The following is a 24,981-nucleotide window of genomic DNA, read 5'->3' as shown; positions in this document are numbered from 1 at the left end:
TTTTTGTAGACTTGGGAACAAGTCACCTTTTATATCAGTAGCTCACTCACTGCTGTTCTTTTCCTAACAGTCTTTTCTGGCTGGCTGTGTTTCTGTTATCAGAATAGCATTTGTATGGTATATCCGCTTATACCCATCCTAACTTGTTCTCAGAACACTCCTGAGTTTTTGGCATTGTGTATTCTGCTCCAATTTATGCAGGTGAAGAATTAGTATGCGTGTAGACCTACATTAATTCTTTTACTTTTACTGCCCTGAAAGAAGCCTGAGACTCCTCATTTGAGTACTTCTATAAAAGAAGTAGCTTTCCATCCTTTGAGCAAAAACTAAACCAAACAAATAAAAAACCTTACAGTGTTTTTGAAGGGTATTTTATGTGCTCAGTGGCAGAATAAAGAATGATGGGATAATGAGAATTATGCAGTGCTAGGGATCAAACCTGGAGCCTAGTGCATGCTAGGTAGGTACTCCTTTGACAGAAATATGCCCAAGCCCTATACTTCTATACACTTGTATTTGGTTTATTACATTTTATTTTGGGGACGTAACATGTATCCCATAATATACATATGGAGGTCAGAGGACGACCCACCCTTGAGAAGCAGTTTCTTCTTCCATCATGTGGGTCCAGGGATCAGATCAGATCAGATGATCAGGTTTGGTGGCAAGTATCTTTACCTGCCTTGACCTACCCTACACTTTAAAATTTTTAGCTGGTCGTGGCAGTGCACACCATTAATCCCAGTACCCAGGAGGCAGAAGCAGAATATATGAAATACTAAAAAGAATTATTTTTTGGAGAGAGGGGTCAGGGTTTATAGTAGCCAAGCTGGCCTCGAAGCCGTGGATGACCTTCAACCTTTATCCTCTTTCCTCTACCTCTGTGTTAGATATGAGGTGTGAGTAGTCATGACTGATTTATGCAGTGCTTGGCAATCAAGCCTACTAGGCAAGCACTCTTTAAGTGGAGCTACATCTCCAGCCCCCTGCAATGATATCTTTTCTCCTCTTGGATATACAAGTATTTCCATAGATTATATACATTCCTAGAAGTGTTCAGATTGCTGGATTAAATGGTATGTGCATTTTAAAGATGGACTTGGTTTTAAGAAACAGTATCACAGATGATCTCTCAGTGTACCAGCTTATGTGATAACTTTGTGATAGAAGATGCTAAACAGTGATTCTAAAAACTAGTTGGGTTTTTTTGTTTTGTTTTGTTTTGTTTTTTGAGACAGGGTTTCTCTGTATAGCCCTGGCTGTCCTGGAACTCACTCTGTAGACCAGGCTGGCCTCAAACTCAGAAATTCGCCTGCCTCTGCCTCCCAAGTGCTGGGATTAAAGGTGTGCGCCACCACCGCCCGGCCTGAAAACTAGTTTTGATAGTGATCCATTATATAGAATTTACCTTCCCAATAGCATAAGAATTGTAAGTAGGTAATTTTTAAGAACATGACCAAGCAGATTCTTTTTTTTTTAATTTATTTGTTATTATACACAGTACACTGTATCTGTCTTCAGACTCACCAGAAGAGGGCGTCAGATCTCATTACAGGTGGTTGTGAGCCATCACGTGGTTGCTGGGAATTGAACTCGTCCTTGGAAGAGCAGTCAGTGCTCTTACTGCTAAGCCATCTCGCCAGCCGACCAAGCAGATTCTTAGAGTGATAAGAATTGCAACTCAGTTAAGAAACTTAGAGAAGGGGATAATCTATGAGATCACTTTGTATACTGTCGAGTATGCACTCCTTTGCCAGTATCCCTGATAGGTTTTTTGTTTTTGTTGTTGTTGTTTTTTGTTTTTGTTTTTGTTTTTTGGCTGAAATGACATTCATATCCTGCAGTAATGCTTGGGTTTCCCCCCCTCCCCCCAAGGAGCATTATTAGGAAGAGATGCTTGGACAAGTTCAAGGAAAGAATTCCTGAAAGTCATTGGTCTTTCCTCACATTCTTTCACTGTTTGCCATATTGTTGTTGTCTTAAGCACCAAAGCCCAGAGTGAGTTGAAAGGACTGCATAGATCATGCCTTTGGTTCCAAAAGGTTTGCTCCCAAGAATCTATCTCTGAGAGAAGGCACAGAGGAGGTAGTGTTCAAGTCACCAGTGGAAACCCAACATCTTTTTTTTGATATCGAGTTTTACTTCCTTGTTTATTTAGAAACTTTATCAGAAAGCAAAAGCGCTCTTTTAGACTTGCTTAGGAGCATTGGAACACAGTAGGCTTGCTTAGCAGCATTGGAACACAGTAGGCTTGCTTAGCAGCGTCGCTTCACAGTTCAGTTCACTTTTCCACCAAGAAGCCCCTCTAGGTTATTTTGGGTTTGTTTTTGTTGTTGTTTTTGAGACTGGTTTCTCTGTGTAACAGCCCTGGCTATCCTGGATTTGCTGTGAAGACCAGACTGGCCTCAAACTTAAAGAGATCTACCTGCCTCTGCCTCCTGAATGCTTCGATTAAAGGTGTACACAGCCATGCCAGGCCAGCCTTTGTTTTGTTTGTTTGTTTGTTTGTTTGTTTTAAGATGTATTTATTTATTTTATGTATGTGAGTACATTGTAGTTCTCTTCAGACATACCAGAAGAGGGCATCTGATCTCATTGCAGATGGTTGTGAGCCACCATGTGGTTGCTGAGAAATGAACTCAGGACCTTTGGAAGAGCAGTCAGTGCTCTTAACTGCTGAGCCATCTCTCCAGACACAGCCTTTGTTTTAATTCATTAAATACTCAGCTATATATTTAGATGTGAATACCACAGTGAGGATCTGCTCCCATCCCAGCTGAGACAGGCAACTCTTCTCTGAGCACACACTGTTTTGCCCCTCAGAAGTGTCCTTGTATCTCCTGCTGGCTTGATCTCTACAAGGAGAGAATCTTGACTTTCCAACCCATTGTTTGTCACCAAGTAGGGTTTGTTCAATGTTGACTTGCTTTAAATGTTGAACTCATTGTCACTAATTCTGGAACAAGAGAAAGGAGGATGTCCCCTTATTTACCTCTGAGAGATGTGTGAACAAACATTCCAATGGGCTTTGGGACAAAGATTCTTGTGGGAAAACTGACTCATTGTGCTCAAGAACAAAGAAAGTATTAACTGTTTCTAGATTTGTGAGTTTGTAAAAGAATCTTAGTGACAGGATAATATTTTACATACAGGATAGTATTTTCAACTAGTATGGCTGGATCCTAGTTTTGGGGTTTGGTTTTGATTTGTAAAGAAAGTGAATTTAAGGAAGACTAATGGATTAGAGAGAACATAGTCCCAGATTGTCTCTGACGATTACACTCTTAACTTAATATTCATAGAGAAAAGTTAGTTATGGTCTTTTTTGAAACACCAGATAGAGTTAAAATAATCTCTTTAACCTTGCTAGCTACAAAATGGTGAATCAAGCAGAGTGAATAGTGCACCCAGTACTTACTAGCACACTATTTGAGAGCATTGGGTGTTGGGAAGGGTTCTGCTGGTATTTCTTTATGATGTAGATGAATATGTCTTGCTGAATCTTGTAGTTGTATTAGTTTAGTAGATGGAGGCTAGAGACTATCATCTTCACAGATTGAACTGAGGAGAATACTCCATGAGGACGTTGAATTGTTGTATTCTCTATTCTTATAATATTCTTGTAATATCTTGATGATCAGTACCTAGTGCTATTTCAAAGTAATAGTCTAACTCCAATTTTTTCTTTTTTATTTGTTGTCCTTTGTTCCATAATATATTAATTACTTCTCAGTTACTGTGATAAAATATCATGACCCACAGCAACTTGGGGCAGAAAGGAATTATTTAATCTTATAGTTTATAGTCTATTATTCAGGGAATCAGGACAGAAGCTATTGCAAAGGCTGTGGAGGAACACTGCTTACTGGTTTGCTTCTTATGGCCTGTGCAGCCTGCTTCCTTGTACACCCAGGACAACCAGCCCACCAAGGCTGCCAGAGGGCTGGGGCCTTCCACATTAATCACCAATCAAGAAAATGTACCACACACTTGCCCACAGGCCAATTTAATGGGGCATTTTCTCATTGAGAGTGCCTCTTCCAAAATGACTGTAGCTTATGCCACGTTAACATAGAACTAGCCAGCATACACAGTGTAATTTATCTAGAAAAGACAGATTAAAGGCTTCTTTTCCTTACTTAGCAACTTTCAAGTTGATACCTTCTCAAGCACATTTAACCATTGATGATAGAGGAATTTTTCAGCATTTTTGTTTGTTTGTTTGTTTTTGTTTTTTGTTTTTTGAGACAGGGTTTCTTTGTGTTGCCCTGGCTATCCTGGAACTCACTCTGTAGACCAGGCTGGCCTCGAACGCAGATATCCGCCTGCCTCTGCCTCCCAAGTCCTGGGATTAAAGGCATGTGCCACCACTGCCCGGCCATCAGCATTTCTTTTCTGTCCTCACTCCTCCTCTCTTCCAGACCACATGAAGTTGTACAGAACCTTTTAGCTACCATGCCTGGTTTATTTGGTACTACATATCAAACCCAGAGGCTTCATACATGCTAGGCAAGTACTCTACCATCTGAGCTATATCCCCACTCCTAGCATCATTAATTCATAGATTTTTTTTTTTCTTTTCTCTTTGGTGGTGCTGGTAAATAAACTCAGTTTCATAGACTTGGCAGATATTGCACCACTGACTTATGCTATTAACCCTCACCTGAAGATTTAAACATTTGTATTGCAGTTTATTATGTATTTAAAGATGCTTGAATTGTGCTACTATTGGTTACTCATACCTCTTCCCAGAGGTTGATTCTTTAATTTTTTGAGTGGATAGAAAAGGTCAGAAGTTGGTGGTATTCAGGGAGGAAGAAGGAACCAAGGAGGAGCCATAGGTTTCTGGCTTAGGAGACTTATTGATGTCACTAAACAAAGAGCAAGTTTTAAAGAAAAGAGATATTTGAGGGCTTAAGATAGGTGTACTTTAGGTGAGGATGCCCTGGAAACAGTATCTGGACGTGAGGCTCCAAGGAGCAGTATTTGACTCCAGGATCTAGGAGAGTGCTTGGTTGTTTTGTATTCTTGACTCAGATTTGAATTAAATATCTTGTTTGATAAAACTTTATCTGTTTGCTAACTGGAGCCAAGTCCTACTCCAAAGAGGACTGAGAAGACTCAGTTGCTTTCTCTTTTGTGAGATTATATTTTTGGTAAAGAGTAACTGATAGAGGTTGTTGATAGTAGGATTACTATCTGGTCAGTTTACAACCAACTGGTCCTCTTGGTTGTCCAATTTTATTACATTCATTTCCTCAGTTAGAGGAAAGATTTGAATATGGGTAAATATACTTGCCTTAGAACTGGGACTCAGAGTACTGGTTTTGGCTTTGCAGAAATGACCTAGAGGCAAATTTCTTGGTGTTGGTTATGCTCTTGAAGGAATTTTCTTTCTTTTTCCCTTGTTGCTGGATTCAGGACCAACTCCTCTTTACTTTTTTCAACTGCCTTTTTGGTCATGTACTACCTTTGCAATGGTCATCAAAAACACAAGCATAGTCTCAAATAACTTGGAACCTAATGGGGGATATAGAATGTGTATGTTAGTCAAAAGGGCACCCATAATATATAGTAGAGAGAAGATAATGGTAGGAAATCTTTTACTTCGAGAACTAGATTTTCAGCAGAAGGTCTAGTATCAAGTAAGTGTAAAAATAGAAAATGCTTACATAGCCAGGACCTGATACAGGGGTTCTCATAGCTAGTAGTGCCTTTACCTACTGAACCTGTTCATTTGTATTTCTGTAATAATTTTCTTACCCAGCTCTGTCACAGTATTCATAACCCTGTATTGTCATTTCTGTGTTTAGTGTATTTTCGTTACCAATGGGTTAGTACTGAGCAGTGGAGAAGTGAGGCTTGGGTGTGAGCACTTTTAAAACAAGGGTCACATGCCGCCATAGATAGCATTGTATCTTCCTCATAGCAGAAAATGTGTGTTTATAGAACTGGATGGAAATCTCCATTTCTGGAGTGCTGTATTAGTCCTAATACCTAAGCTTACCTCAACTTTGAAACCACTAAAGCTCCTTTCCAGAGTACTATTTGAGGAGTAGAACTTGGAAATCACTCCTGTGCTCACTCCCATTCTCTGCAGTCAGGAGCTTCCCTTTGCAGTCTCAGACAGTGTGATCTTCATTTGACTATGGTTTCATTATTCCTCTTTAGCTGAAGTAAACCCTTTCTTTCTTTCTTTCTTTCTTTCTTTCTTTCTTTCTTTCTTTCTTTCTTTCTTTCTTTCTTTCTTTCCTTTGAGACAGGGTTTCTCTGTGTATCCCTGGCTGTCCTGGAACTCACTCTGTAGACCAGGCTGGCCTTGAACTCTGAAATCCACCTGCCTCTGCCTCCCTAGTGCTGGGATTAAAGGCGAGCACCACCACGGGAGCTGTCATGGGAGATGGTTTCTATCAAAGGTCTAATGCGTGAGAACCAGCGTCTTTGGGCCTATATTTTCTCTTTTTATCTTTCAAGGTTAAAAAGTTTAAAAATATTTCTCTATATTTGAGTTTCTGAAATTACCAGGTGTCTCTCTGTATGAGTGGTCTCATGGCTTTTACTTTGTTTCAGATATTCGTCAAACATTTCTTTAAAACAAGACTGAAATGACTGCCATGACCCTGAGGCCCCTGGAACTACAGAGTCTTTTCATAACACTGATGCACTTCCGGTTTAGAATATGTGGGCCTCTTTGAAAGCCTTTATTTGAATAAACAAACACATGGGAAATGGCAGTAAGCATGTCATTTAAAGAGAGGCCTCACCTCTACCCTAAAGCTATATAACGTAATAAAAGAAGTGAGAAATTAGGATATTTGTTTTCAATTACTTAGATGATTTCCCTTGTCCTTCCTTTGGGTTTTGATTTTTCCATCTATAAAATGAAAATGTAAACAAGTATCTTATGACTAGCTAAGGTTCCACCTACATTTGGATCCAAATGCAGTGCTGATGTAGTATTTAATCCATCTATTCTTGTCTGGATTACAAAGCTAATATTAGCAAATAAAAATGTTTCCAACTCGTTTTTTCCCTCCCTCCTCTCCTTACTCACAAATTCCAGTATTAAAACAATCCTGAGTGGTTTGTGTTCTCCGAAGTAGCTTTTCAGAAGTATCCAGAGCCTTAGCTCATATCAGAGCTTATCTTTGACATCTTAGAGGCAATGAGGCAGATGTTCACCTTTCTTTTGTTGTCTTCCAGAAAATCCTGTAAAGTGTTCTCAAAAAGCTATGGAAATGAGAATATGGAGACAGCTCTGGGATCTAAACTAAACCTTGCCTATCCTAAAATAATTATGTTTTAAAAATAACTTTAAATTGTAATTAAAATATAAAATAAGTTTATGTTTTAAATTGTTTTTAGGCTTATAGGTGTGTCAAGAATTGTTAGGAAGGCCAGGCATGGTAGCCTATGCCATTCTCCTCTACAAAATAAGTTAGTTTTGGCCAACCAAGGCTGCATAGTGAGATCCTGTCTCAAAAAAAAAAAGAAAAGAAAAGAAAAAAAAAGTCGGAGGAAGGGGAGCAGAACCCAGTAGGCAGCATGCTTGTTTAGAATGTAGTGCTTTTGGTCTGATCCTCAGAATGCAACAGCAGCAAGGAGAGTGAAGCTCTCTGCTTCCGTTGCTCACCAGGAGCCAGGCTGTTTATCGTTTTCTTCTACTGTAGTTGTGGTACAGAGAGGAGTTTCCAGAACTCAGCCTGCAGAGGTGTAAATTATGATAAGCCCATCTCCTTCAGGGAGCTAGAAACTGCTCTTTGAAAATAAGTGTTTTCAATTGAATGGCTTTTGGTTAATGGCCATTTCCCTCTTTGGTTTTTGATCCACATCCTCCCCCACCTCTACTGTGCTGAGGATGGACTCTGGCTTGGTGCATGCTAAATTATCATTCTGTCAATTAGTGACATCCCCAGGCTTTCCCATCATTCTCCTTACTGCCGCTTGAGTAAAATTAATCAAAAGCACCATTAAGTTTGATAGAAACTGAAAAAAAAATTTTTTTTCCTGAAGCCAGAGACAGGGTTTCTCTATGTAGCCCTGGCTGTCTTGGAATTAACTCTGTAGACAAGGCTGCCTCAAATTCAAGAAATCCACCTGCCTGGGCCTTTGGAGTGCTGGGATCAAAGGTGTGTGCTCTTACTGCCTGGCAAAGGAAAATCTTTTTAATCTCTTGTTTTTGGTGATGGGAAAACTAGTAAAGCTCCCCCTCCCCCACTGTGTCTGTATATCTATGTGTCTCTGGGGGGGATAAGGAGTGCTGTGGCAAAGCACTTAATTTTAGGTGAATTGCATCTTTTTCTTGTTTTTTAAATAATGTGTGTCTTTTTTCTTAGCCTGCCTTTGGAAGGTAATCCTGGTACATACTGTTGGTTAAGAAAACCCTTAATGGTAATATGAATACTCATCATTCAGTTACATGGCTGCCGGTGACAAGTTCCTCTACTACGCAAGGAGAATCTTCTTTCTTTCCTCTCTTCTTTCTCTTTCTTCCTTCCTTCCTTCCTTTCTTTCTTTCTTTCTTTCTTTCTTTCTTTCTTTCTTTCTTTCTTTCTTTCTTTCAGTTGTTTGTTTGTTTAAGCTAAGCTGGAGAAAAGGGGAACTTTCTTAGAATGAGGCACATTACAGTTATGTATATAGCATTTATCCTTAGGAATTCAGTTCTATTCCTCCTTCTCAGTGGAACCTGCTTCCCCCCCCCCAGGCCCCCACCTTTTGTGGAGTGCTGGGGATCAAAGTCAAGGCCTTCCATTTAGTACCGTTCCCTTTTTATGCTTTTCTACTGATACCTGAATGGTCAGCTGAGTGTTTGACTAGGTGTCATTTGCATATGACCCAGATTTCCTGCCTCTGCAAACCCTTTCTTATTCAGAGTGCTCAGGAATCAGGAAGGCTATAGCAAAGTGCTTACTTAAGATCTTTGGCACTTGGGGAATGAAGCAAGAAGCCTACTTTAAAAGATGTAGCCTTCAGCTGGGGGCAGGAATTCTAACCTTGTTTTCAAAAGGATTATGAGGTCCTAGTTTCCTTTTCCTACATTCTTTCAAGTATGTATCATCCCGTATCCACCGGTCCAGAGACCGAAAGGTAAAGGGGACCCTGCCTGGAGCCCTTAGCAAAAGAATTTGCCTGTCGTTATTTATTATAATGACAAAAACCAGAGAACTCTTACTCTCTGCAAACCCCTTACGCTTGCCCTGAATTGTTTTGCCTGAATTGCCAAAGCTTTTAGCACTAAATGTTTTAATCTAGAGTTTAGAGACCTAGTGTAGCTTAGGACTTAGGGTGAAAAAGAAAGAAAGAAAAAACCCTGCATAGCAGAACCCCTTTATATTTCGTTCTTCAAAAATATCTTTGGTTTTTGTTGGGGTTGTGTTGTGTTGTTTTTTAGGATCTGCTTCAAACTAGAGGAGCATTTCACTTTAAATGTTCCTGTATTGGTTCTCAGGAAAGCGTGTGAGGCAGTATTGTTAACGAGGAAAATAAGTCTATCAGTTCCACTCAGATAACCTTTGGTAATAAACCAACTCCATGCACACTGTGACCTTAGAGCCTGAACTTTGTAATCACATGACCGGCTTGTAAACTGACCTGTGAGGATGACGGTCGTAGTTCGGCTTAGAGAAAGAAATTGAGCAAGTGTGGGAAGGGTAGACATCAAGCAGCGTTTACCCTGTAATCTCAGTTTCTTCATGGCTTCGGCAGAACTTCTCAGCAGACTCCGAGAAGCATGAAATGGAGACATGGGAAGGTAAAGGATGATTGCTTAACGCCAGGACCACAAAGCTTAGAAACAGTCCTGGAAGGATTAGATGCGATTCACAGACAACTGCGTTTTGTTTTGATTTTTGTTTGTTTGTTTGTTTTTCTTGTTGTATCTTGGCAGAATTCAGTCAGGTTTTCTTATAGGAACTGCCTGCGAATGTTGTGAAATACAGAAAAGAAGCTATGGGAAACCGGTGAATTGATTGTAGAAAGAACAGGAAAGGGAGGGGTGATAGATTTGAATTTAATATTGATTTGAAAAAAATCTTAAGCTTCATCTTTCAGTACACAGTAAATTTTATCTTTAAACATTGTGGGTTTTACCTCTTGACAGAATTTGTTTATATTTTAAATTCTTTAATCCAGTTTACAATTGGCCGAAACCTTATTTAGTTCTGTTAATTATAGAGAGGATTGGGGTCGTGAGGCCATTGATAAGGTAGCTCATCCTTTCTGGGGACTTAAAGCTTTATGGTTTGGGGTATAAGACTAAGCCATTACTAATTTCTTTTAAGTGTTTCTAAGTGAGTAAAGTTTTTTTTTTTCCTGTGTGACTGTAAACAACTAGATAGATATTATTAGAACTTGTTTATATGGGATAAACTCCTGCTTATGTGAGAAACTCCAGAATCCCACATTATTATTTGGGCCAGGAAAGAACAAAACAGCTATCAAACAGTGTAAAAATGAGTTTTAGCATTAATGATGTTATGTTGATAATGTAGAATCTAATAGTTTGATTCCTTATTGGCAGACATTATCAAGTGAAAAAAGCTCTTAAGTCTTTGAAGCAATTGATAAATTCTAGTACCCCATGAAATTGTCCCTGGGATAGCTTCCCCAGCCCCTTTCAGCATGGCTAACATCTGTCATAGGCAGCTTTGCAGGTTTGTGATCACTCTGGGGGGATGCATGAACCAGGGAAGTGAGCCTTCTACTTAGAGTAGTGTTCTTTATAATATTGTTGCTCTCCTTCCTTATATACATTAGATGTCAGTATTACTGCATTGCTCAGTTTTGTAAGTTAGTAGAAACAAAGTAGTGCAGAAATTATCAATTATATATAAGATCTGTACCTTTATCATAAATAGATTCCTTTTTCTCTTAATATACACAGTAATTCTTTATATTCATATTCTATAGAAAGGAATAGTTTAAGAACTAAAATTTTCTTGGGATTCATTAGATAGGTTAGGGATAACTAGAGGTAGTTACCTAAATTTGAGTTAGGGACAGCAGTGGATACATGAATTTGAAAGGGACAGTTGTGAAAAATTTAGGGCTTGAGAGATTTTTTTTTTCCCCTAGCCAATTTGAGTCTCATAGATATGTGTAGTCTACTAATTCCTGATGCCTGGATAATTCTCCCAAAGTGTATAAAAGTTCTAAAACTTCAATTTTTCTTAGCCATTCAGTGGCAGAAAATAACTTAGGGCAGTAAAAGGAGAGCACGTACAATGCAAGAAAGTGTATTGTTTCACTCTAATTTTCATGCCAAATGCTAGAAAGCAAAATTAATTATCACAGCTGAATGAGGTCTTTGGAAGCTTAAAAGGCAAAATTGACTGCTTACAAAAGTCAGTGAAAATGTTACTGTAAAAAAAAAAAAGTGTGGCTTGGTTTTAGATATTGGGCCCTTGTCCATTTAAATTAACCTTTGTCACAGCTGGGCATGCAAATGTTTTGTTTTAGTTCACAGAGGGTTAACTCTATTCAAGCCTTCTCTGTGGCCAGCCTGATCTGTGGAGTCATACAATCTGGTCTTTCAGCCCTGCCAGTCGCTAGGCAGGAAGTCTTATTTCTTAAGCTATCTTTCAGAATGGGGGGTTGGGATTTGGAGAAAGGTGGGGGAAGGGTCTTGGAGCATCTGTAAGGATCAATAACAGAGGAAGAGAGAGCCGCAAGAGAAGCTATTGTGCACACTTCAAGATAGATGCAGCTCTTGTGAACAGCCTGGCTAGCAGGACAGCCACCTAAAATCAAAACAATGCTACAAAATGAATTTCCCGTGAAAACTGGATTGCTCCTTAAAAGAGGAAAAATAAGTACCTTTCAACATTTGGGAATGTTTGTTCCCATTCTCCAACTTGTAGAGCTGGGCAACTCCTGTTAGAAACCACTCCAGATTGAGTTTTAAATGCCTTTTGTCCTCATGCTGACACTGCGTGGAACTGGAAAGCAAGAGCGTTTGGAGGAGGTTATGTGTGTCTCAACACTAAGGATTTGGAATTGCTATTTTGTCTTCCTTTCCGCCCGTTTTTTCTTCCAACATTTGCTTTACTTACTGATTTTCCATCAATGAGAGAATGGGGTGGAGGGGGGACGACAGCAAGATTTGTTGGGATTTGTGTAGCACGTGTGAAATCCCTCCCCCAACAACCTGTATTGGCTCTTGAAACTTGAATTGAACTACACAGATGCTCTTGGAGAATAATTTGGAGGCTATTTAGACCCAGGTTTGTAGTCTAAGAAATGTGCAAAGATCATAGGATTTATCTTAAAACACACTGTTGCTATAAAATCATGTTATATTTTAGTGTATTGTACAAATGTTAGACAAAAATGTCCAAGTTGGAGAAAGAGCAGTTCTGCCAATTAAATTATAGTTTTAGAGATCTAAGGGTTTGTCTTTCTTTGCTCCAGTGAAGATTTTCACCCCCCAGGCTTCTTTTCCTAAACCCAACTGTAAGGTCCCTATTTTGTGGCAACTTTCCCAGAGGACCAAGGGCTACTTCAGTGGCTATTTTAGTATGCAGTTTTCGGCAGTTGAACAAGTGATGCTGAAAGAGTAGTTACTGTCTCTTTACCACTAACCCTTCAAAGTATAGGTAACAATTAGTGGTAAGAACTGAGAAAAATGGAATTAAAAATAGCCTCTAACTATTCTTCCTTGAAATCTTATAGGAATATATGAATAAAACAGCTGGGGGTGTATAATGTGACTTGCAAACATACAAATGGAATAAGAAGTGGGAGGGAGAAAACCTGCATTTGAAATTAACAGCAAGTTCAATTTATTTAGGCTTGAAATAAGATCTGATTTATTTTGGATAATTGGGGCAAATGCTTAGACATTTCATGGATCTTTTAGATACATATATTTAACACCCTTTTCGTCCATATCCTTTTGTTGAAGAAAAATGTATGAAAATAAATTCTGATTTAATTACTGCAACTAGAGCCTGCCTGGTAGCATTTTTTCTCCATCTCAGATATGTTGTAACTCTATACTAAAACTTAAAAGAATATACTTAACAAAAAACTTGAAGTTTAATTACCATATACATTGTATTAAAATGGGATATGAAGCTGGGAGGTGGTGGCCCAGGCCTTTAATCCCAGCACTTGGGAGGCAGAGGCAGGCGGATTTCTGAGTTTGAGGCCAGCCTGGTCTACAGAGTGAGATCCAGGACAGCCAAGGCTATACAGAGTAACCCTGTCTCGAAAAACAAACCAAAAAAAAAATGATGGGATATGAAATCTCTTTGAACAATGTGGTCTTTAATATGTATTAGGGAAGGGTCTAGTGAAGGAAAAGCCATAAAAGTCTTCAGGGTTCAAGATGAGTTTGGGTTTTGAACTCGTTGCTTTGTCATTTCCACACACAGGCATCACTGTGATCGTGTCTGATTTACAGGTGGAAGAAAAAAGAATATTAGAGAAACTAGTATGAAAACTAAACAATCCCTCCACCACCAATCTTTTGTTGTTGTTTATTTGTGTATGTTGTTTGTTTTGTTTTGAGACAGGGTTTCTCTGACTAGCCCTGGCTGTCCTGGAACTCACTCTGTAGACCAGGCTGGCCTCCAACTCAGAAATCCACCTGCCTCTGCCTCCCAAGTGCTGGAATTAAAGGCGTGCGCTACCACTGCCCAGCGTCCAACACCAATCTTTTAAAGGGCATTCTTGTGTCACCTTGCTACTGAGATTTCTTTTTAATCCAAGGAATTAAAAAAATTTTTTTGCAGGATTCTTCTTTCTACATGCCTCAGTAGTTTGTTGAAGCAATTGAAAAACATGCACATCTCAAATTTTTTTTAGTAGTACAAAAATTATTTTTCTAAAGCTTGGGTAAGAATACCATATTTATGAAAAGAAAAGGTACCTGTATATGTCAGAGTTGAGAGTTTGAGGATATTCCAATGCCCAGCTGGTTTACATATTTTGAAAATCCTGAAAAATGTAAAAGTAATTGCTTACTCTAACAGGGTCTTGATGTTCACACTGTGATCCAAGGGCCTTTCGTTCATCAGGGTGAGAAGCAGGGAGAAGTCTGGAGTTACCAGGCTGATGGCTCTCTCAGACTTTTCAGGAGGGGTAGTTGCCATTCTGGTAGGATTTTTAAGCCATCAAAACAAAACCCCAATCTGCTGCTATTTCTCTTACCCCTTAGTGGATCCCTTGATTGGTGTGATAAAGGCTAGCCCCCTGCTGCCTAGATGGCTCATACTTTGACTACATCTAGTACCTTGCTTCTGGTTTTCTCTGGTACTGGGGAATGAATTTCATCAGCCTGATTCTGTTACTTGGCCAAATCATTTGAGTATATGGGCCACAGTTTCATTTATATCCAATAGGGGATAGTAATACCTATCCTAGGCAAACTGCTAGGGACACTAAATAGTGTCTTTGAGAGTGCCCGTGACATGTTTAATATAGCTTGAAATGGACATGATTTTCAAAGAGTAGCAAATATAGAAAGATTAGGAAAGAGTTCTTAGGTAAGCCTGTGGCTCATGCTGTTTATTATACCTCAAGGGAAAAGTCTGCAGCAACTATCAGTTCAGAAGGCAATAATCAGTGCTTTAGAAATGCAGCCTTGAAATGTTGTAAGACCAGTGAGACAGGCTGCAGAACACTCTTCAGACCAAGCACTGTGCTAGTGAAAATTGAGTGGATACCTGCAAATTCCTTGAGCCGTTTCTCTGCTAGAACCTTTTGTGTTTATTAGAGGAGAAAGAAAATTTTGGAGTTAACCTTAAGACAGTGGAGAGATGATGGGCACTGGTAGCGCATGCCTTTAATCCCAGCACTCGGGAGGCAGAGGCAGGTGGATTTCTGACTTTGAGGCCTGCCTGGTCTACAGAGTGAGTTCCAGGACTGACTGCCAGGGCTACACAGAGAAACCCTGTCTCAAAAAACAAAACAAAACAAAACAAAAGTTATGAACAGTGAAAAGTTGTGAATAGATTTATAACACACACCTATATAATAAACTATCATATGCAGACAGTGAATAACAGGGAGTCACTTAACTGTATCATCGGAAGATAGCCAAAGGAAAGTGAGGACAACTATAGAATGATGTGATGTTGTTTCTGTTTTTTAATTTTTATAACATATATTGTGCTACAGATGGTCCAAAAGTTAAGAATGCTTGTTACTCTTGCAGAGGATTCAGATTTGGTTCCCAGCACCATGTAGGAGCCCACAACTCCCTGTAACTCCAACTGCAGGAGATTTGATACTTCTATCCTTCATAGGCTCCAGCACTCACACAGTATTCACATAATTAAAAATTTTAAAAAGAAAAACTTTTAAAAATCTATAATACATGTACCTATATACATGATGTTTAGTTACATATGTGGATGAAATTTTAATAACAAACTCACTAAACAGTGCATTGAATGTGTGAATAGCACAGAAGACAGGGAAGAAGATATTTTAATTCTTTGTTTGTTTGTTTGCTTGCTTGTTTGTTTTTTGAGACTGGGTTTTTCTGCCCTGGCTGTCCTGTAACTCACTGTGCAGTCAGGCTGTTCCCAAACTCACAGAAATCTGCCTGCCTCTGCTTCCCAAGTGCTGGGACTAAAGAAAAGGTGTGTGCCACAACCTCCCAGCAACATTTTAATTCTTATTATTTCTTTATATACTTTGATAAGTAATATAGCAAATATTAACCCTTCCTTATACCAGGAATATAAATTTCACAAACATAGTGATTTTAAAATACTGTGAGGCTAGAGAAAGTGGCTCAGTGGTTAAGAGCACCTGTGTCCTTGTAGAGGACCCAGCTTTGGTTCTCAGGACCCGTAAAGTACCCCTTAGCAACCTGTCCCTCTAGTTTTATGAGATCAAACACCTTTTCTTGACCTCCATTGGCACTGTATGGTACACTGATAAGCATACAGGCAAAACACCCATTCATACACATAAATGACTGTAAAAGAGCTGTTGAATGGGGTGACTGTATGAGTAGAAGAATAGCACATAAATATCTGTCATAACTATAAATTATGGCATTGACTTTAGACTATAAACCTACTTTTCAAATGTCAATACTTTCTTTTACTGTCCTGAATTGTTTATTGGATATACATTTTACAAATATTACGTGTATTAGAGGTAATGGTGGAGCTGGAGAGTAAGTCTTGTGCCTTCTCCAGGCTGCACAGTGAGAGCCACCAATAATGTGGTGGAACTTGTGGCCTTTTCCAAGGCCGCAGCTCTTTTGGCCAGCAGATGTCAGCCCATACATCTCTCTGTGCTTGTGAACTGGTTTGGTGATCCACTGAATGTCAGGATTTCTTCTGATAGCTTTATAGAATGGATCAATGAGGATAACCTCAAAAAAAAATGAATCCTGTAATGACATAACCTTGCTTAGCCTTGTATCCCAGTCTTTCTGTTTTATCAGACTGGGTGGGGCAGGGAGGCCTGTGCAGCCCAGAGAGCTGGTAGTATTCAACAGTGCTATACAGAGAAATCCTGTTTCAACAAAACAGAAAATGGATGGATGGATGGATGGATGGATGGATAATTGGGTAGATGAATAAATGAATAAATAAACAAATAGATAATGGCTTTCATCATATATGTGCTGAAGGAGCCTTAAGATTTGTGTTTAGCCGAGCAGTGGTGGCATGTGCCTTTAATCCCAGCACTTGGGAGGCAGAGGCAGGCGGATTTCTGAGTTTGAGGCCAGCCTGGTCTACAGAGTGAGTTCCAGGACAGCCAGGGCTAGTCAGAGAAACCCTGTCTCGAAAAACAAAAACAAACAAACAAAAAAAGATTTGTGTTTAATTTCTCTGTCTAATGTCTAATTTACATTTTTTAGAGTACTTAAAATTATAACAGAGTACTTTAGATTACTTTTAGAGTACATTTTTTAGAGCACTTTGCTCTCCTTGGAAATGTTTGGAACTATTTGCTCTACTAGAGTGTATCACAGGACATAGAGGGATTTTTTTTTCTGTACTCCTAATACTTAACCCCAAACCAAACGCAAAATGATCACCAGAAAATACCATTTGAGTTAATGAACAGTGTAGTTTCTATCTTTTAATGAAAGCACACTGTTTGGCAAGATAGCTCAGTGGGTAGAGGCATCTGATGCCAAGCTGTATAACCTGAGTTAAGTCCTCCAGATCCACATTGTGAAAGGAAGGCTGACTCCCAAAATTATCTTCTGATCTCCTCACAAGTAGGTATAAACATACATAAAATAAATAAATGAAATGTAATTTTGTTAAAAAGCACACAGTTTATAAGAACTCCAAGTAACAAATGAGTGGGCCAACACAGAGCCCTTGAATCTATGCCCAGAACTTGGTAATCAACTCCCTAGGTCCCTTCTGAGATCTGCTTTAAGTGAAGCCATGTATTTTAGGAATGTGTAGAGTGTAGCTGCCACACTATCTCACTAAGAGGAGTCATAAGACTTTAGAGTTACTATGAGCAAGTATATGACATACAGCTTGAAGGAGGAAGGATTTGTTCTAGTCCACAGTTTCAGCTGTAGTACATCCTTTCTGGAAGGCTGTGGTAGAGCCCAGTAGTTCACATGGCATCTAGGAGAGAGGATGTCTGTCCATATGGCGCTCTCTCCATTTTCCTTCTATTCCATCTGAATTCTCCAGCTGGTAAGATAGTGTTGCCCATATTTAGGATGTGCCATTCTCTTGGTTAATCTTCTCTGGAGAAAAAGTCATAGACACATACAGAGGTCTGCTGTACATATTGACACTCAAGATTAACCATCACTGTCACTTTCTCTAGAATTCTGACTAGATTTGATATAATAGATCCTGAATGTAACCACACATTTTTTTAACATTCTCACCCTATTTACCAAAATGAGTTTTTATAATTTTTTCCATATCACAAGAATAAACCTTAGAGTCTGTTTTCATTCATCACCGAGCCCACAAATTGCTGTTTGAACATGAGCACACTGTCACACATTTTGTCTTCCAATTTCACTGCTCTGTGAGAACCAAAGGCTCTTTCTTGAGTCCCTGAATCCATGTTGCGGGGGGGGGGGGGGGGGGGGGGGGGGGGGGAGATAACTAGAGCTAGCCCCTCCTCCAGGGGTTCGTCTGACAGCTTACCAGCCCTGCTAGGCCACATGGTTCCATCTCTAGGATGGGACTCCCTCACCCCCTAAGTATCTCTCGCTTTCATGCAATGCACCATGCACTCCTGGTTAGCTATCTCAACACCTAATTAACCGGGTAGAATCAAGACTCTTAATGCTTAATTAGCCAATCAGATTTATATATCAGTAATAACACAATTTACAAGATGTCAATACAATAATTTCAGAGCCAAATGATAATGATAAATAACACAATTATTCTAACCTTTTGATAACACCACGTCAGCCTCCATTCTGGTTCTCCCTCTCCTCTTCAGACCTCTCTCTGTCTCCTCAACTCCTCGCTCTGCCTTCCTTCTCATGTTTAATCCTGCCCTAATGTGATTGGACAGGGAAAATCCTGCAACATGGCAACACCACTTCAACACTCCCTAAATGTGTAGTTCACCAGTCACTTAAAGTCTTTTAATGTATTTGTTTATTTGTGTGCATATGCCACTGGTGTGGAAGTTAGAGGACAGCATTGTGGGAGTTAGTTCTCTTCTTCCACCCACGTGTGGGGTCCCTAGGATTGAGCTCAGATGGTCAGACCTTGGCAGCAGCATGAGAATACAAATAATACGTGTTAGTGTTCAGTTAGAGCGATAATGATAAAGTAATAGTGCTTCATTTAGATATAGCATGTGTTACTTAGATTGGAGTAAATGGGCTTCTGGTGCCCCTTTAAGCACCAGAGAGCAGAAATACTACCCTTCAAGAGAAATTGCAGCTTCCATGGCGCCCTTCAGATGGACAAGGTTTTCTACTTGTTTATTTTATTGTTTGCAGATTTATTACCTGTGGATTGGGGGATCCAGAAATTTTAGCACTATTTGTGGCTGTGAACATTTCAGAACTACAAACAAGTAAATTGCAAAGACATTTAGATTTCATATCATGTATTTGGCTTTTCTCATGCCAGAACAATACTATCAATATCCTTTGGAGCTTACTTTGGTGCTTTCTCATGCCCATTCCTTGAGGAAACAACTGCCTATAGTGTTTCATGCTGTCTAATGCTTAGAACTTAGGGAGCAGCTCAGTCCCCAGAAAAGACTACCACTTATGTAATATCCATAATACTCTTCCTATTGCTTCCTGGGTCTCCAGTTTGTCTGTACCTTGCTTTTAGAAAGTAATGAATGCTAGTATAATTTTGTATATGAGACTCTCGATGCTTCACATTATAGCACAGCTTTGACCATTACTGAACTCTTCCTTGCTTTTACTTGAAAACTTCATGCTATATGTTTTGTCTGTTTGTTTGTTTATTTTCAAGACAGGGTTTCTCTGTGTAGCCTTGGCTGGTCTGGAACTCTCTCTGTATACCAGTCTGACCTGGAACTCACTGAGATCCACCAGCATCTGCCTTCGAAGTGCTGGAATTAAAGGCATGTGCCACCGTGCTCAGTTTAATCACACAGTGAGTTCCTGCCCTCCAGATCTAACACCATTTCCAGCTCTGTCCCTTGCCTTGCTCTGTCTAGTTTCTCTGTGCTACCCCTTATTTTGTACAACTCTTTTTTTCTGTGATTCCCCCAATATTGTGTTATCAGTGTTTTCCCTTCCTGATAAAGTACTCATCTCTCTGTCTCTCCATATTCTTTTTGACCTCTAGATATAGGTAGGATTTCTTGAAAGTTTGTTATAGTGGAATTTATGGTGAATGTAAGAAAAATTGTGATAAGGTTTAGTTAACTCAAGCCCTGAGTGAAAGTTGCTGGAAGAAAACTGCCACAGAGCACAGGACATAAGGAAACACAGCAACCACTTTCAGGCTCTCTGAAGCAGTATATGGTAGAGCACCTTTGCCTTACTTTATTCCCTGCCTGGGATCATTATTACTTCTACACAGCCAAGCATGGTTTTCTAAAGCAGACCCAGTCTCATAAGAAGCTAGTGAAACTTTGTCTACAGTTCAAAATCTCGGGGCCAGAGATTTGTTTTGTTTTGTTTTGTTTTTGTTTTTGTTTTTTGAGACAGGGTTTCTCTGTGTAGCCCTGGCTGACCTGGAACTCACTCTGTAGACCAGGCTGGCCTCAAACTCAGAAATCCGCCTGCCTCTGCCTCCCAAGTGCTGGGATTAAAGGCCTGTGCCACCACTGCCCTACCTGGGCCAGAGAATTTTAATGTATCCTTTTCCAGTTCAAGCAGCAGTAACCATAACTGTCTCTGCTCACTTGTCTACAATGTAAACTGAGTGTCTTACAAAGAAGCAATGGACCTTTCTCAAAGAACCAAAGAATGGAGGGGTGGTGTAAACTAAACAGACGACTCAGAAGGCCTATGCTACAGAAGCTGCTGTCTGTCCATCTCACCATGCCAAGTCTCCTGACAGGACTTTCCATACTGATTTGAATCACAGTTTAATGTTCTTAGCCCACCTCCTCATCTTCATCTACCTCAAACAGCCAACTCCTAAACTACAGCTATAGCCAGCAAGCTTTTGTCTGTGCTAGCAGCACACTTGTATCCCAAGATTTTGTCCCTGTCGTACTCAGAGTAATTTCCTTCTGTCTCACACCACCACTTCTCTCTGCCCACTGAAGTATTGACTCAGTAAATAAATTTAAGATGTTTAGAATCAAGAAACACTAGTTATTTAATAGTGAATCAATGTTAACTTTATATTTCTAACTTCAAAAGTATTTATAATATTCAAAAATGTTTAGTTACAGTGCATGTGCTCATGCTATAAGTTAATGAAATATGAGTATGTCTTTTTTTTTTAAAGAGGATTTTATATTTTTTCACCAGATTCAATATTTTTCAATAATATAGGTGAACAAGAAATCCTTAAAGTTCTCAGTGAAAATCCAAGTAGAACAAACAGCAGGTTCACAAGGCCTTTTCTCAACTGGAGACCTAAACCTAGATAAACATGAAGATAGTCTCTTCACACCTAGGCAGCCGATGCCTGATTCAAAGACCCTAGCACACAGAGCACAGGAGGGAAGCAGCTACTATAATCTAGATTTTGCTTGCCTCTGTTTTCCTTTGGGACTTTGAGTAAATGGGTCACCTTCTGTTTGGATTATGATAGCGTTAGCCAGTTGTAATCTATGACTCATTTCACTTTTACTTTTAGGTCTAAGTAGTTAATAGCATCAGTCAGCTTTTCTGGTTTTTTTTGAAACAGGGTTTCTCTGTATAGCCCTGGCTGTCCTGGAACTCACTCTGTAGACCAGGCTGGCCTTGAACTCAGAAATCCACCTATCTGCCTCCCAAGTGCTAGGATTACAGTCATGCGCCACCACTGCCCGGCTCAGTCAGCTTTTCTTTTACCTTTTTTCCATTTTCGATTTATCAGTCATTAAAAACAAGTCCCAAACGTTTAGTCCACGCATATTTTTTTGTGCTGTTCATTGTGATGCATGCCTGTGACTCAAGTAACAAATTTAGGGCCAGCCTGGGCTACATAGCAAAGCCCTATATCAAAAAAAGAAATCTTTAAAAACTTGCATATTTTTGGTGTATAGTGTGATAATTCCACACATGTATAGGATGTATAGTGATCAGATTTAGGGTAATTCGCATTCCATTTCCTTAAACATGTATCATTTCCTTATGTTAGCAACCATCAGTCTCTAATACTCCATGAATACATAATAACATGTTGTGAGCTCTAATCAGCTGCTGAGCCCCGGAGCACTGGCATTCATCTTCTGTCAGCCCACACCTGTTTTATGGGACGCTTGCTTGTTTTCACTCAGGTGATGTGAGTGTTTGAAAAGGTCTTCTGAAGAACTCAGTAAATGGCCTCTTGAAATTGATTTTTACAGTATAAATGGAGAAGGAGTGGCATGCAAATAGAGACGAAGCCCTACTTCTAAATAAGAATTTGAGTTTCAATTCTGTTGTACCACCTTGAAGCTTTATTTTAGGCAATGGCAACCTAGGAAACTGGATTCAGTCCTTAAAACGGGCAGCAGATCTAGAAGTTAGAACTGGTAATTTAGGTAAAACAGATTCCTTTTGCTTTGACAACTCTTGAGCTAGGTGTGTTCCATTTGCTTTGGTTCTTAATATAATTTTGGTCAAGTGAGCAGCTGTACTGTCTGTTTCCTAAGTCTGGCCTTCATCACAGCTGGAATAACAGGGTCTGATAAAAATCAGTTTCCAAGTTGTAATTTGTGTAACCTGAGCCTACGAAATGGGTAAAATGTCTTTGGGGCTTGGGATGGTATCTAGTAACAGCAGGGCTTAGAGAAAGAATGAGAGGCCTGAGCCTGTACTCAGCCACATTATAAGTGAGTGTATTGCTCATTTGGATGCCTGTTTATTGGTTGGTAGGACAGTATGTAGTTAGTTCTTTTTTTCACATTTTTTTAATCACTCCTGAAGTTTATTTTAGTGTAAGTAAGCTACATGCAGCTGTCTTGGCATGCTCATCAGCCATCTCTCTAGCCCACGAGTCAGTTTTTTAAAAACGTAAAAGTAGCAAACATAAGAATAACTTTCAGGGCTGGAGAGATGGCTCAGTGGTTAAGAGCACTGACTGCTCTTCCAAAGGTCCTGAGTTCGGTTTCCAGAAACCACATGGTGGCTCCCAACCATCTGTAATGGGGATCTGATGCCCTCTTCTGGTGTGTCTGAAGACAGCAACAGTGAACTCACATACATGAAATAAATCTTTAAAAAAAAAAAAGAATAACTTTTAAAATTAATTGATTTTACTCTTAAGGCACAATTGACCTTATTAAATACATCCAAATTACATTTTATTCCACATATCCCACTTGGTACTGAGGAGTTGATCATTCTTCTCTTGAAAGCTTTTGTTTCTATGTTTATCTTCTTTAAATATTTCCTAGTTTAAATATACATTAAAAGCAATCTGCTTGAATGTATTGCTGCTTCTAACAACGTGTTATCTGACACTCTTATATACATGTAAATATGCATGGTGTATGCTTGCAAGGGCATGTACACGTGCAAGTACATGTGTGTGCACCTGTTTATGTGTTTGTACATGTATGTACCCGTGTGTGAGGGAACATGTGGATGCTGGAGGCTGACATTGGAGTCTTTGTCTATTTCTGTCTGCCTTGTTCTTCTAGGAGCCAGGGCTTGTTGACTGGTTGGCCAGTTATCTCCTAAGTCCCACCAGCCTTCCTTTCCTGCATGCAGTCCTGGGGGCTCACAGACTGTTGGTGTTAGGGCTCTAAATTCAAGCTGTCATGCCATATGGCAGGCATTTTTTTGACTGAGCCCTCTCCCAGCACTCTATCAGTCTTTATATGGATTGCAACTTATAAGTAGTTGGGATTTTAAGATTTGTTTATTTATTATACAGTATTTGCCTACATGTATGCCTACACACCAGAAAGAGCATCAGATCCCAGTATAAATGGTTGTGAGTCACCATGTGGTTGCTAGAAAATTCAACTCAGGACCTCTGGAAGAACAATGCTCTTAACCTCTGAGCCATCTCTCCAGCCCCTTGTAAAGCTCTTTTATTTATTTTTGTAGTAATCATGGATGTATAGTCTTTTCTTCTATAGAAACTGCCATCTCATTTGACTTCCCGCTCCGTACCTTTCCCTGAGTAGCCCGTTGCTGTATCTCCTCCAGCCTTCTGCCCTGGTGGTGGTTCTGATCTGTGACCTTAGCTCTTTAAATGTCGGTGACTCCCATATCCTTCATTTGGGCCTAGCCTTTGTCTCCTAAATGCCACCCTCTTTTAAACCAAACATTTTGCTGTGCCCCTTGCTCAGTTTTTGTTTTAAGTACTACTTTGTTGCTAATTAATTCATGTTTCTCATAGCCTTGGTGTAGAGTTCACAGCAGACATTTTCTTGCCTTCTTTTCCCCCATTTCTTCTTGGCTGTCCAGTCAGTTGACAACCCTTCCTGGCTGGCTTACCTTTCGTTTCTTTGCAACTCAGCCATCCTTTAACATCTTGCTATCTGGGTGTCTGTGACACCTCCTTTCCCCCTCTTTTGTATCTTACACATCGCAATGGGATTAGTAACCCTCAGGACGCTGCTTTGACTATGGTCCTCTCTCAGCAGAAACTGTAGATTGCAATTCATTCTAAACTAGTTTTCTAGCCTAATCACCTAAAGATCTCCGTGCTTGGTGTTAATATCTGATGCAGTTTCATCGATTATGTGCACCTTTTGACATTGCTGATTTTTTTTTTAAAGATTTATTTATTATATGTAAGCACACTATAGTTGTCTTCAGATGCATCAGAAGAGGGCATCAGATCTCATTATGGGTGGTTGTGAGCCACCATGTGGTTGCTGGGATTTGAACTCACGACCCTCCGAAGAGCAGTCGGTGCTCTTCCCCACTGAGCCATCTCACCAGCCCAACATTGCTGATTTTTTATTTCCATTCCTGGAGTATTTCATTTTTTGCTTTGACTTTTATTGTAACATATGAACACTCAAGAGAAAAGTGTGTGAAATGCAGTATAGTTGTACAATTTATAAAACAAGCACCAACCCAGGTCAAGAAATAGAACATTTCCAGAATCTAAAGGTATTCCAGCAGTCCCTACTCTTCATACTATATAACTTTCTTCTTTACCATTTTTTTTAAACTTAATAAAATGAAAACCTACAGTATATATTTCTTAATGACTTCCTTGGCCAAACAACAACAACATCATCATTATCATAATTTGTGTGTTTGTGTGTAAGGGAGTGTTTAGCCTGTGTGTGTGTGTGTGTGTGTGTGTGTGTGTGTGTGTGTGTGTATGTATGTATGTATGTATGTATGTGCCTGATGCCCAAGGAGGTCAGAAAGGGGCTTTGGATCCCTGGAACTAGAGATACAGGTGTTTGTGAGCTACTATGTGCATGCTGACAATTGAACCTGGGTCCTCTGGAAGAGCAGACAGTGCTCTT

General features: G+C 39.7%; 1 protein-coding gene across 4 annotated transcripts in view; it reads left to right on the top strand.

Moving 5' to 3' along the window:
* Positions 1-24,981, top strand: part of Nr6a1 (nuclear receptor subfamily 6 group A member 1) — a 183,474-nt gene that overhangs the window by 116,091 nt on the left and 42,402 nt on the right. Inside the window, exon 1 of one of the 4 annotated variants that reach the window (XM_031370122.1) lies at positions 9,657-9,751. The exons of the other annotated variants lie outside the window; for them this stretch is intronic. Coding sequence (XP_031225982.1) covers positions 9,736-9,751 — 16 coding nt within the window. The 5' untranslated portion in view covers positions 9,657-9,735. Of the gene's footprint in view, positions 1-9,656; positions 9,752-24,981 lie in introns of those variants that run through there. 4 annotated transcript variants of the gene reach the window in all.

Source organism: Mastomys coucha, unplaced genomic scaffold, assembly GCF_008632895.1.
Source record: "Mastomys coucha isolate ucsf_1 unplaced genomic scaffold, UCSF_Mcou_1 pScaffold15, whole genome shotgun sequence".
In the NCBI taxonomy this organism is placed as follows: domain Eukaryota; kingdom Metazoa; phylum Chordata; class Mammalia; order Rodentia; family Muridae; genus Mastomys; species Mastomys coucha.
Note: the sequence above shows the minus strand (reverse complement) of the source record. Positions and strands in the feature narration are given on the sequence as shown.